Consider the following 12,702-nt stretch of genomic DNA (forward strand, 5'->3'; position numbering starts at 1 on the left):
GTGGGGTCGCGCAGAGTCGGACACGACTGAAGAAACTTAGCAGCAGCAGCAGCAGCTCCTTTAAAAAATTGAAACAATAGCTTGGAGTATCCTTGACCCTAAATTCTGATGTATTTGCTTTCCTCTCTCAACAGGTATCACCCTCTATTCTTTTCAGGGCCAAAGGAAAAAATAGATTTCCTGGTTCACTGTTCCTTACGTCGATACTACAGGTTATAATTATTATATTTTGCATCCTAAGCTTCTCTCTTAAAATCAGTAAATACTTATTTGAATAAAATTTGTTAAATGAATTAGAAGGCTAGGCTCTCTTTATCTATCAGAAGCCTCTCTGCTGGTCCCAGTCCTATGTGTGCTTATAACCATCTCAAAATCACCTCTTCCATGAGACCTCACTGAGCTCCATATGTGAGTTCTCGATCCTTTGAAAGCCCATAGGACCTCAGTCTGTAAGTCTTTATGACACTCATTCACATGGCACTGTTTACACTCTTCATTTTACTCTTTAGAACATTTAATTTATCTTTATGTAGGATTTATTTATAACTCTTCTTATTCCATGAAGGAAACTTATGAAAGGAAATATAAATGAGAAAATGGTAAGAAAGGAAAATAAAATAGGAATATAAGATAAAGCCAACTGTTACAAACATTTATTGGGTATTTGCCATGTCCTACATGCTAGACAGCCCCTGCTCTCTTTGGATGCAGAATTGAGTCAGGAAAGAGCTGTGGCTAATGGTTCAACTCTAGAAAGCTCTTATAGAGCAGCTTCAACCCATCACCAGAGGTTAGTTGTTAATAATTTAGCCCCGTAACTACCTGATTTCTCCCTGAAGAACCCACTTCTTACTATTATTCATCCTAGAAATTGTATCCTCAATTGTGTTAGCATTTTTCAGTAAAGGATTTATTTTCTAATTCCATAGATATCTTGGTAGCTCTTTATTAAAACTTCTTCAGGCTTCCCTGGTGGCTCAGTTGGTAAAGACTCCTGCAATGCAGGAGACCTAGGTTTAATCCCTGGGTTGGGAAGATCCCCTGGAGAAGGAAATGGAAACCCACTCCGGTATTCTTGCCTACGAAATTCCGTGGACAGAGGAGCATGGTGGGGTATAGTCCATAGGATTTCAAGAATTGGACACGACTTAGCAACTGCACCAACACCCCCAAACTTCTTCAAGGTCTCAGTTCAGTTCAGTCGCTCAGTCATGTCCGACCCTGCGACCCCATGAACTGCAGCACCAGGCCTCCCTGTCCATCACCAACTCCCAGAGTCCACCCAAACCCATGTCCATTGAGTCAGTGATGCCATCCAACCATCTCATCCTCTGTCATCCCCTTCTTCTCCTGCCCTCAATCTTTCCCAGCATCAGGGTCTTTTCCAATGAGTCAGCTCTTCTCATCAGGTGGCCAAAGTATTGGAGTTTCAGCTTCAACATCAGTCCTTCCAATGAACATGTAGGACTGATCTCCCTTAGGAGGGACTGGTTGGATCTCCTTGCAGTCCAAGGGACTCTTAAGAGTCTTCTCCAACACCACAGTTCAAAAGCATCAATTCTTCGGCGCTCAGCTTTCTTTATAGTCCAACTCTCACATCCATACATGACCACTGGAAAAACCACAGCCTTGACTAGACGGACCTTTGTTGGCAAAGTGATGTCTCTGCTTTTTAATATGCCGTCTATGTTGGTCATAACCTTCCTTCCAAGGAGTAAGCGTCTTTTAACTTCATGGTTGCAGTCACCATCTGCGGTGATTTAGGAGCCCAGAAAAATAAAGTCAGCCACTGTTTCCACTGTTTCCCCATCTATTTCCCATGAAGCGATGGGACTGGATGCCATGATCTTAGTTTTCTGAACGTTGAGCTTTAAGCCATCGTTTTCACTCTCCTCTTTCACTTTCATCAAGAGGCTCTTTAGTTCTTCACTTTCTGCCATAAGGGTGGTGTCATCCACATATCTGAGGTTGTCAGTATTTCTCTCAGCAATCTTGATTCCAGCTTGTGCTTCCTCCAGCCCAGTGTTTCTCATGATGTACTCTGCATATAAGTTAAATAAGTAGGGTGACAATATACAGCCTTGATGTACTCCTTTTCCTATTTGGAACCAGTCTGTTGTTCCATGTCCAGTTCTAACTGTTGGTTCCTAACCTGCATACAGATTTCTCAAGAGGCAGGTCAGGTGGTCTGGTATTCCCATCTCTTTCAGAATTTTCCACAGTTTATTGTGATCCACACAGTCAAAGGCTTTGGCATAGTCAATAAAGCAGAAATAGATGTTTTTCTGGAACTCTCTTGCTTTTTCGATGATCCAGCGGATGTTGGCAATTTGATCTCTGGTTCCTCTGCCTTTTCTAAAACCAGCTTGAACTTCAAGGTCTAAGGTCTTGCATACCAGACTATAAGGCCATTCCTGTAATTATGTTGGGGAGACAGAGTATCCCTCAATTTTTTCTGGGGAATTTCTGTCCCAGGTTTTAATTACTTTACATATATTATGTAGTAAAATGATTCTCTGGCAGTTCATCATCAAATTATAGCTGCCTTTGTAAAATAAACCTCATTTATATGTTGTTTCCTCTACATTGGCTAAATGGCAGCAAATGAAATAAGGAAATGATTATCATTTCCCAGATGTTGTGAGAGCAACTGATGTACCAACATAGTCATTTTTGGCTCCAGAGCAAACTATGAATGGAAAGTAATGACTGTACAAATGTGTGGAAGAGTAGATTATTACCATGGCAATGTAAAAAGCTACAGATTTCCCCAAAATCACTACCTAATTTGTACATTTTGACCAAAATATTCTGGAGGGAGAGTCCCTACTAGGTCATATTTAAAAGCAAAGCATTTGTATTAGGGATGCTTGAGAAAATTTTAAGGATATTTACTCTAATTTTCTGTTTATATCTCTGTATATGAGGCAAGAATAAGGAAAACTATGATTGCAGTATAATTTTCATTCTACTGATCTTTAAAATAGTATTATTATAATAACTATCACCTCAGATAATAACTACTAATTAGAATTTCTTAATGCTGAATTTTTATTTTTATTTTTCATTAATGCTTAATGCGGCTCTATTTTTAAAATTTGACCGAGTTGCTATTTTAAGATCACGGGTTTAAGCACTCCTCCATGAATTGGAGTTTTACTCTTAGGTAGTTCCAAGAAGTGTTTGTTTCTTTAATCTTATTTTCATTATATAATAAATTCAGTCACTTTAACATGGAAAAAGGATATTAGACCCTCCTCCCTTAAAGAGTGAGCTGTGTGCATTTATATCAGGAGCTTTCCCATCATCATCTCTGGGCTTTTTCTTGAGATGGGTTTGGATTTGGTACAGCTTGGGACAGAAGAGTGAAGAGACCAAGGCATGCAGGATCAACATGGGTGGCAACAGGCAGGGATCAGCCTGCGATTCAAGGAGCAGGCAGAGTCTAATCTGGGAGTGCTTGGAGCCAACAGGGGTGACATCAAAAGTCAAAGAGAAATGAGCCAGGACCCCAGGAAGCTGCTAGGGGGAGCCAAGTAAATGCGCAAAAGGTAACTTTCTTTCTTAGGATAAATATGTAGTCAATCTCTGGCCATATTTCTCAAGGCTTTCTGATCACAATTTAGCAAGAAATACATCTTGTATCATGGTCTAAAAATACACAAGGGTTTTAGAAAGATCCTTACCCTCACCATGGAAGAGACACTCTGATATATTCAGTTCTCCAAAGTCCTATTCTGTTTCATTTAAAAGTTGTTGGTAGGAGACATACAAATCTGATTTCATCATCTGCTAATTGATAGAAATCCATCGCCTAAAATGTACTGTCTCAGAGATTAGGGAGATTGGGATGAACAGAGTACCAATACAGAAACACAGACTGGAGACATAGTGTCTGATTTTAAGGCGACTGAAAACCCTTTGAAAAATTAGGATGTAACACGTGAAACAGCAAAACACATTTATAGTAGAATAAGTTAAAATAAGCAAATTAATTAAAAGACGCTTACTCCTTGGAAGAAAAGTTATGAACAACCTAGACGGCATACTAAAAAGCAGAGACATCACTTTGCCAACAAAGGTCCGTCTAGTCAAGGCTATGGTTTTTCCAAGTAGTCATGTATGGATGTGAGAGTTGGACTATAAAGAAAGCTGAGCGCCAAGGAATTGATGCTTTTGAACTGTGGTGTTGGAGAAGACTCTTGAGAGTCCCTTGGACTGCAAGGAGATCCAACCAGTCCATCCTAAAGGAAATCAGTCCTGAATATTCATTGGAAGGACTGATGTTGAAGCTGAAACTCCAATACTTTGGCCACCTGATGTGAAGAGCTGACCCATTTGAAAAGACCCTGATGCTGGCAAAGATTGAGGGCAGGAGGAGAAGGGGACGACAGAGGATGAGATGGTTGGATGGCATCACTGACTCAATGGACATGAGTTTGAGTAAACTCTAGGAGTTGGTGATGGACAGGGAGGCCTGGCGTGCTGCAGTCCATGGGGTCACAATGAGTCGGACACGACTGAGCGACTGAACTGAACTGAACTGAAGCAAATTAATAGGCAAATCCCATGAATACAAGTTAGTTCTAAAGGTATCAGCTTGAGATGTGAATGGTTAAGGTCAGCTGTTAGAGGTTTCCTGGAAAAGGAAGCATAAAGCCTGCTTTTGAGTGACATGGATTGCTGAAGAGTGAGAGCTGGGTTGGGGCTTCCCTAGTAGCTCAGATGGTAAAGCATCTGCCTGAAATGCAGGAGACCCAGCTCCAGTCCCTGGGTTGGGAAGGTCCCCTGGAGTAGGAAATGGCAACCCACTCCAGTATTCTTGCCTGGAGAATTCCATGGACAGAGGAGCCTGGTGGGCTACAGTCTATGGGGTCGTAAAGAGTCGGACATGACTGAGCGACTAACACACACACCGGGAGCAGGGGGTAAATACCCGAGATAGAGTAACAACAGGTTCCTACAGAGGACCCTAAAGTGTGCTTCTTGGTCGGAGTGAGAGTGTGCGTACTATAGAAGGATGAAGAAAATAACTCAGGAGAGGGGAGGTAGGTGGAAGCTTTCATTACTGTAGCCAGTCTCAGTGGCAGTGGGAGAAAACTACCTTTGCTGATAGAAATGACATGATGTAATTGTGTTTAAGGATCATTCTAGTGACTGCTGAGAGGGGATCCATTGCCATCAGAGTTTGCTGGAGACAAGAAAGACTGTTGTAACCAAGAGAGTGTGAAAAACTTGATCTTGTCATAGACGTCAAAACATAAGAAGGGGAGGGTCCAGGAGATGGGGACTCTTGGCTCTTGTAGATGAGTTTTGTGATCTGTCTTCTTGGTTTAAGACTCCAGTGCTGGATATGACTCAAGAGGTCATTAAAGGGGCTTATCTCTTTGCTGGATCTGATCCAGTATGAGAGTTGTTATCTCTTTGTTGCTTTGGCAAGGCACTGTCTTTCCTCCAACCTGAACTGATGTTACCAGTATTCATTGCTACTGAGTTAAGCCCCAAAGATAAAACTCATTTGAAAGTCTTTGTACCTGGTACAATGGTACAGTAACCTCCTTCCTGTCTCTGAAAAGTAGTGTCAGTATTTAAGGAAATCTCTCGGCTCTTTTGGAAAATCATCCCTAGGCCCTCCAAGGTAATGAGGGTGGCTGGATGTCAGAGCCCTGGCTCTTCTTTCTTGGGGTTCAGCTCTCCCTTAGGGATCTGTCGTTAGTGCTGGGATTGCCCTTCTCTAGCTTTCCTACCTAGGAAGACTGAGGGTGGGGTTCCTTTAAAGATCTTGATGGGTTCAGCTGCCAGAACCTATTGACTTCAAGCAGTGCTGCCCCCCAGAACCTCAGGAGTGCCTCAGTGGCTGCTCAGCCCTCTCTTGTCTCTCGTGCCCACACTGCCCCTGCTCTTTACTGCTTTGGTTAAAGTTGCTTGTATATTGATCTTTCTTCTTTATAAGGTCCCTTATAAATAAGATTAATTACTCATCTTATTTATCTTCATAGCCTCTTACTGTTGAATACACAGTACCTTGCATTGGTATTTATAAATATATTAACAGCACAGTGAGAGTATGTGATATTGTTGTTATTCTAGGTATCTCTGTAAGGCTGAAACTAAAATGTCTTGTCTTTTATTTAGGGAAATTATCCTAAATTAATTATTAGAAATCAGTTCATCAAATTAGGTAGTATAAACTAGTTTAGTAGACACTTAAGTGGAAATCCGTCTGTCAAATTATTTAGTCTTAGATTAGCTTTGAAGCCGTGGATAGTGGACATCAAGGTGAAAATCCTTAGGAAGGTGCTAAGGAGCCTCAGAGAAAGAAAATGTATAAAAACAGAAGCGGAGAACCAAAGTCAAACTTTGTCTACTTAGTAGATGTACTTACCTCAAGTTATTCTGCCTATACCATTACACACTTACTTAAATGATATCTCCTCCCTTCCCCTTTTAAATGGTGTACTTCCTCAGTATCTCCAAATAGAGCAGAGTGTTGCTTTTCAAGACTAGGCACTGTGGGCTGTCTCTCTTCCGCCCTCCCCACCCCCCACCCCAAATCTACAATACTGGCATAAAGAAGATGCCCAATGATTGCTTGTGAGTGGAAAGCACATAAAAGACATAAAACTTAATTCAGTCTCTTTCTTGCTCATTTTATTTTTAGCCTAGCAAGCAATAGTTACAGTGATTATTTTTGTATGAATAAATTTTCTCTGTGGTTTCTGAATTCCACCCTCCCCTTTTTCTTTCAGGGCTGGAACAACCAATATCTCTGACAACTTAAAATCGCATTCCCTTGTATTCATCGTATCTGTAAGTATACAATAGAAGCATTACCTTCTTCAGTTAAAGTCTGGTGGGGAGCTATAACCAACAATTATACCTCTCAGTTGACTTCCATATTTGTGATCAACTCTAAAGCTAAGGGGCTAGTTGAACCTGACTACAGATGACATAAATATCAACTCCCTTGTGAAATTGTTAAGCTAAATAACATTCATATGTCATTACAGAAGATGATGCATTTAAGAGCTCCAAGTTTCTTTCGTATTCAGAGTCTTTTTCAGGGTCGATGTCGGATAATTGCTCAGATGAATGCTAAGGAAATACCTGTACGTTCCTGTGTAATGAAGACCAGCTCTTCCACCCTGAAAGAGTTCCACACCATTCCTCCACCAAGAGGAGCTCTTGATACAACTGGTAGAAGTTTAGCAAGTAAGAATATTTCGGAGTAATAGTGTTGTACAAACATTGGAGTTTATCTCTGAGTTGCAGTTCACCTATTCTGGGTCTATATGCTTCCTTATTTTTATATTTATTAATTTATTACATGAATTATGTATGTAATTTGTATATTTGTTTTTCTTACATGAAATACTTTTCAATATATTGTACCACAAAAAGAAGGCAAATGTAAAATGAACTTTAACTTTTTCATTAAATTCTTCTATACCACCATTTTAAGAAACACTTAGTCTACCTAATAAATGGATGATAAATGTGAATAAGTTTAAAATAAAATTTGCAAAAACACAATACCTGCTCTTATTTAACCACCCACAGTTTCTCCCAAGACTTCACTCTCAGCAGGTAGGAAGAAAACACTCGACAAAAAGAAACAGGTAAGATAAATGGTTTAAATTTCACTTTTTAAAAATTGGAATATAGTTGATTTACAGTGTTGTGTTAATTTCTGCTATATAGCAAAGTGATTCAGTTATGCATGTATGTGTACATTCTTTTTTAAATATTCTTTTCCGTTATGGCTTATCATAGAATGTTGACTATAGCTCCCTTTGCTATATAGTGGGACTTTGTTATTTATCCATTCTCTATATAATAATGTACATCTACTAATCCCAAACTCCAGGTCCATCCCTCCACCCCACCCCTTGGCAACCACACGTCTGTTCTCTATTTCTGTTCCATAAAAGTTCTTTTGTGTCATAATTTAGGTTCCACATATAAGTGATATCATATGGTATTTGTCTTTCTCTTTCTGATTTACTTCACTTAGTGTAATCATTTCTAGTTTCATCCATGTTGCTGCAAATGGCATTATTTCATTCTCTTTCATGGCTGAGTAGTATTCCACTGTATACATGTACCCCATTTTCTTTTTCCTAAATGGTTCAAATTTGATGTCTCGTTGAAGATCTGGATCTTAGGTTCTTTATTCTCTAAAATATAGGAGATTGGTCCCAGTACTCTCAGGGGATACAAAAATCCAGGGAGCTCAAGTCCATTGTACTGTGCTTAGTTACTCAGTTGTGTCCAACTCTTTGTAACCCTTATGAATTGTAGCTCACCAGGCTTCTCTGTCCATGGGCATTCTCCAGGCAAGAATACTGGAGTGGGTGGCCATGCCCTCCACCAGGGGACCTTCCCGACCCAGGAATTGAACCGGAGTCTCCTGCATTGCAGGTGGATTTCTTACCAGCTGAGCTACCAGGGAAGTGATCATAGCCTGCCAGGCTCCTCTGTCTGTGGAATTCTCCAGGCAAGAATATTGGAGTGGGTAGGCATTCCCTTCTCCAGGGGATTTTCCCAATCCAGGAATTGAACCTGGGTCTCCTGCATTGCAGGTGGATTCTTTACTACCTGAGCCACCTGGGAAGCCATAGTATTTGCATATAACCTACACAGTCCCCCAGTATACTTCAAATCATCTCTAGATGATATATGCCACCTAGTATGATGTAAATTCTATATAAATAATTGTAAACACTATAAATTCTATGTAAATAATTGCCTTGTGTGGAAAATTCATGTTTTGCTTCAGAACTTTCTGAATATTTTCAACGTATGGTTGGTTGAATCTGAAGATTCAGAACCCATAGATATGAAGCACTGACTGCATCATGGATCTTTGTTCCAGGGGCTGCGAAGTAAAGACATAGGACAATCCCTCTTGCTTTGGCACTCACCGAGGGAACACCCCAAATTCCTGTGTTCATTTCTTTACATCTTAGATAGCACCGAGATGTAAAGCTGATATCTTTTTCAGGAAGTTTTTTGGATGAGCGATCCACTCTTTCTCTGTGATCTAGGGTGGTCTAGCAATCTGTTGTTGTTTTTTAATTGCTAAGTCATGTCCAACTCTTCTGTGACCCCATGGACTGTAGCCTGCCAGTCTCCTTTGTTCACGGCATTTCCCAGGCAATACTAGAGTGGGTTGCCATTTCCTTCCCTAGGGGATCTTTCCAACTCAGGGATCCGAACCTGTGACTCCTGCATTGCAGGTGAATTCTTTACCTCTGAACCACTAGGGAAGCCCAATCTAGCAAGCTAAGCAAGGTAGATAGCAATCTGTTGTAGAATCTTCCTTGATTATGCTTAATCATGCTCTTGCTTATACTTAATTTTAACTATAAATGTACAGTCATTTGTAAAGTAGCAACACTGCTGAAATTGGGGCACAAGCATGAGTAAGACCCAAACTTGCAAGAAGAGAGTTTTTCATCTCTGTTTGCAAAGTGAATCATTATTTGTAAGTGCTTCTAAAGAATGTAAATTATTTGTAAACAACAATTGTGCATTTTTAAAATGTAATTCATTTTCATATACACATCTATGGCATAAATGGCCTGACCTGCTTCTTGCAGAATCTCATACTTCCTCAGTCTTGAGACTCTGTTTCTGGGACTTTGGGTTGCTTCCAAATTTGCAAGTCTTTAGTAATGAATTATCCAAAAGAAATGTCTGGTAAGTAAAGACAGGAGTTGTATTTGATATCTACATTGATAATCAGCAGCTTGATGCCATTCCTTATGTCCTACACAAGCACGTGTTCTTTGAGAGGAGAATCTAACCATTTCCTCTTCCTCCATTGATGGATACCCTATCAGCTCTTTTTAAGGTTAGTGGTTCCCTGTTCAAAGAGGGATTTTTGTCTTCTTAGCATTAACTACTTCCTTCTTCTTTCATTGATTCAGCAAATATTTTTTGAGCACCTACTTTATGGTGCTTCTGCTCTGTGCTTATGATACCACATGTCTTGGGCCCCAGGCATTTCCCTGCCTTTATCAAAGTCACAGTTTTGATAATTGTTCGAGCACTGTCTTAGATACACTAGAGGTTTTCCCTGGTATTTGGACAGACTGTGAAGTAAGGTAACTCAGCTTTAATTGAATGTTCTATGTCTTATTTGATGGAACTAATGAAAATTACAAGCATTTAAAAATCTGAATTACTTTAGTAAGGACAAAGTCATTTCATAAATTAATTAATATATCATTTATTAATTGTTATTAAATCCCTGTTAATTAAATAAAATGGTAGAGTTAAATGAAAAGATGGATGATTTCCTAAAGGAAATGAAATTGTGATTTAAAAATCTTTCTTAATTGGTGTAATTGACAAGCATGGCTCTGTATCATTCAGAGCTACAGGCTGATAAAAGACTCTACACAAATAGAGCATATGGGGAGCAGGAAACAGTGAGCATTAGTTTCCAGAGAATAACCATATTCTATTTTATTCTACTCCAGTGGTTATTAACTTTGTCTGGGTTAAGAATCCTATATATGTAAGTCAACTAATGTTTCTTGAGTACCTCATATATGCCAGGCATTTAGGGCATAAGAACTGAGGATTGATTTGAACAAACATAGATCCTTTAGAGAATTTGGTGAAAGCTAAGGGTGGAAATGAGAAATAGATTTAAGGGACTCGACCTGATAGACAGAGTGCCTGATGAACTATGAATGGAGGTTTGTGACATTGTACAGGAGACAGGAATCAAGACCATCCCCAAGAAAAATAAATGCAAAAAAGCAAAATGGCTGTCTGAGGAGGGCTTACAAATAGCTGTGAAAAGAAGAGAAGTGAAAAGCAAAGGAGAAAAGGAAAGATATACCCATTTGAATGTGGAGTTCCAAAGAATAGCAAGGAGAGATAAGAAAGCCTTTCTCAGTGATCAGTGCAAAGAAATATAGGAAAACAATAGAATGGGAAAGACTAGAGGTCTCTTCAAGAAAATCAGAGATACCAAGGGAACATTTCATGCAAAGATGGGCTCAATGAAGGACAGAAATGGTATGGGCCTAACAGAAGGAGAAGATATTAAGAAGAGGTGGCAAGAATACACAGAAGAACTGTACAAAAAAGATCTTCATCACCCAGATAATCATGATGGTGTGGTCACTCATACTCACCTAGAGCCAGACATCCTGGAATGTGAAGTCAAGTGGGCCTTAGGAAGCATCACTACAAAGCTAGTGGAAGTGATGGAATTCCAGTTGAGCTATTTCAAATCCTAAAAGATGATGCTGTGAAAGTGCTGAACTCAATATATCAGGAAATTTGGAAAACTCAGCAGTGGCCACAGGACTGGAAAAGGTCAGTTTTCATTCCAATCCCAAAGAAAGGCAATGCCAAAGAATGCTCAACCGACCACACAATTGCACTCATCTCACACGCTAGTAAAGTAATGCTAAAAATTCTCCAAGCCAGGTTTTAGCAATACATGAACCATGAACTTCCAGATGTTCAGGCTGGTTTTAGAAAAGGCAGAGGAACCAGAGATCAAACCGCCAACATCCGCTGGATCATTGAAAAAGCAAGAAAGTTCCAGAAAAACATCTATTTCTGCTTTATTGACTATGCCAAAGCCTTTGACTGTGGATCACAATAAACTGTGGAAAATTCTTCAAGAGATGGGAATACCAGACCACCTGACCTGCCTCTTAAGAAACCTGTATGCAGGTCAGGAAGCAACAGTTAGAACTGGACATGGAACAACAGACTGGTTCCAAATAGGAAAAGGAGTACATCAAGGCTGTATATTGTCACCCTGCTTATTTAACTTATATGCAGAGTACATCATGAGAAACGCTGGGCTGGAGGAAGCACAAGCTGGAATCAAGAAAAGAAAGTGAAGTTGCTCAGTCGTGTCCGACTCTTTGTGACCCCATGTACTGTAGCCTACCAGGCTCCTCTGTCCATGGAATTCTCCAGGCAAGAGTACTGGAGTAGGTTGCCATTTCCTGTTCCAGGAGATCTTCCTGACCCGGGGATTGAACCCGGGTCTCCTGCACTGTAGGCAGACGCTTTACTGTCTGAGCCACCAGGGAAGACCGGAATCAAGATTGCTGGGAGAAATATCAATAACCTCAGATATGTGGATGACACCACTCTTATGGCAGAAAGTGAAGAAGAACTAAAGAGACTCTTGATGAAAGTGAAAGAGGAGAGTGAAAAAGTTGGCTTAAAGCTCAACATTCAGAAAACTAAGATCATGGCATCTGGTCCCATCACTTCATGGCAAATAGATGGGGAAACAGTGAGAACAGTGGCTGACTTTATTTTTCTGGGCTCCAAAATCACTATAGATGATGATTGCAGCCATGAAATTAAAAGACACTTAGTCCTTGGAAGGAAAGTTATGACCAACCTAGACAGCATATTCGGAGAAGGCAATGGCAGCCCACTCCAGTGTTCTTGCCTGGAGAATCCCAGGGATGGCAGACCCTGGTGGGCTGCTTTCTATGGGGTCGCACAGAGTCAGACACAACTGAAGCGACTTAGCAGCAGCACCAGCAGACAGCATATTAAAAAGCAGAGACATTACTTTGTCAACAAAGGTCCGTCAAGTCAAGGCTATGGTTTTTCCAGTAGTCATGCATGAATGTGAGAGTTGAAATATAAAGAAAGCTGAGCCCCGAAGAATTGATGCTTTTGAACTGTGGTGTTGGAGAAGACTCT

At 40.3% G+C, this 12,702-nt stretch overlaps 1 protein-coding gene across 5 annotated transcripts in view; it reads left to right on the forward strand.

Annotated features, from left to right (window-relative positions):
* Positions 1–12,702, forward strand: part of LOC145545227 (uncharacterized) — a 192,078-nt gene that overhangs the window by 114,904 nt on the left and 64,472 nt on the right. For all 5 annotated transcript variants that reach the window (XR_014081965.1, XR_014081954.1, XR_014081966.1 and 2 more), the window contains 3 exons: positions 6,750–6,810; positions 7,053–7,212; positions 7,561–7,619. Coding sequence is in view for 2 of the 5 variants with exons in the window: in XM_081589239.1 (XP_081445365.1) it covers positions 7,089–7,212; positions 7,561–7,619 (183 nt within the window). In the remaining 3 variants the exon portion in view is untranslated. The remainder of the gene's footprint in view (positions 1–6,749; positions 6,811–7,052; positions 7,213–7,560; positions 7,620–12,702) is intronic.

This window comes from Giraffa tippelskirchi, chromosome 1 (assembly GCF_054371585.1).
Source record: "Giraffa tippelskirchi isolate mGirTip1 chromosome 1, T2T-mGirTip1v1.2.pri, whole genome shotgun sequence".
Classification (NCBI taxonomy): Eukaryota; Metazoa; Chordata; class Mammalia; order Artiodactyla; family Giraffidae; genus Giraffa; species Giraffa tippelskirchi.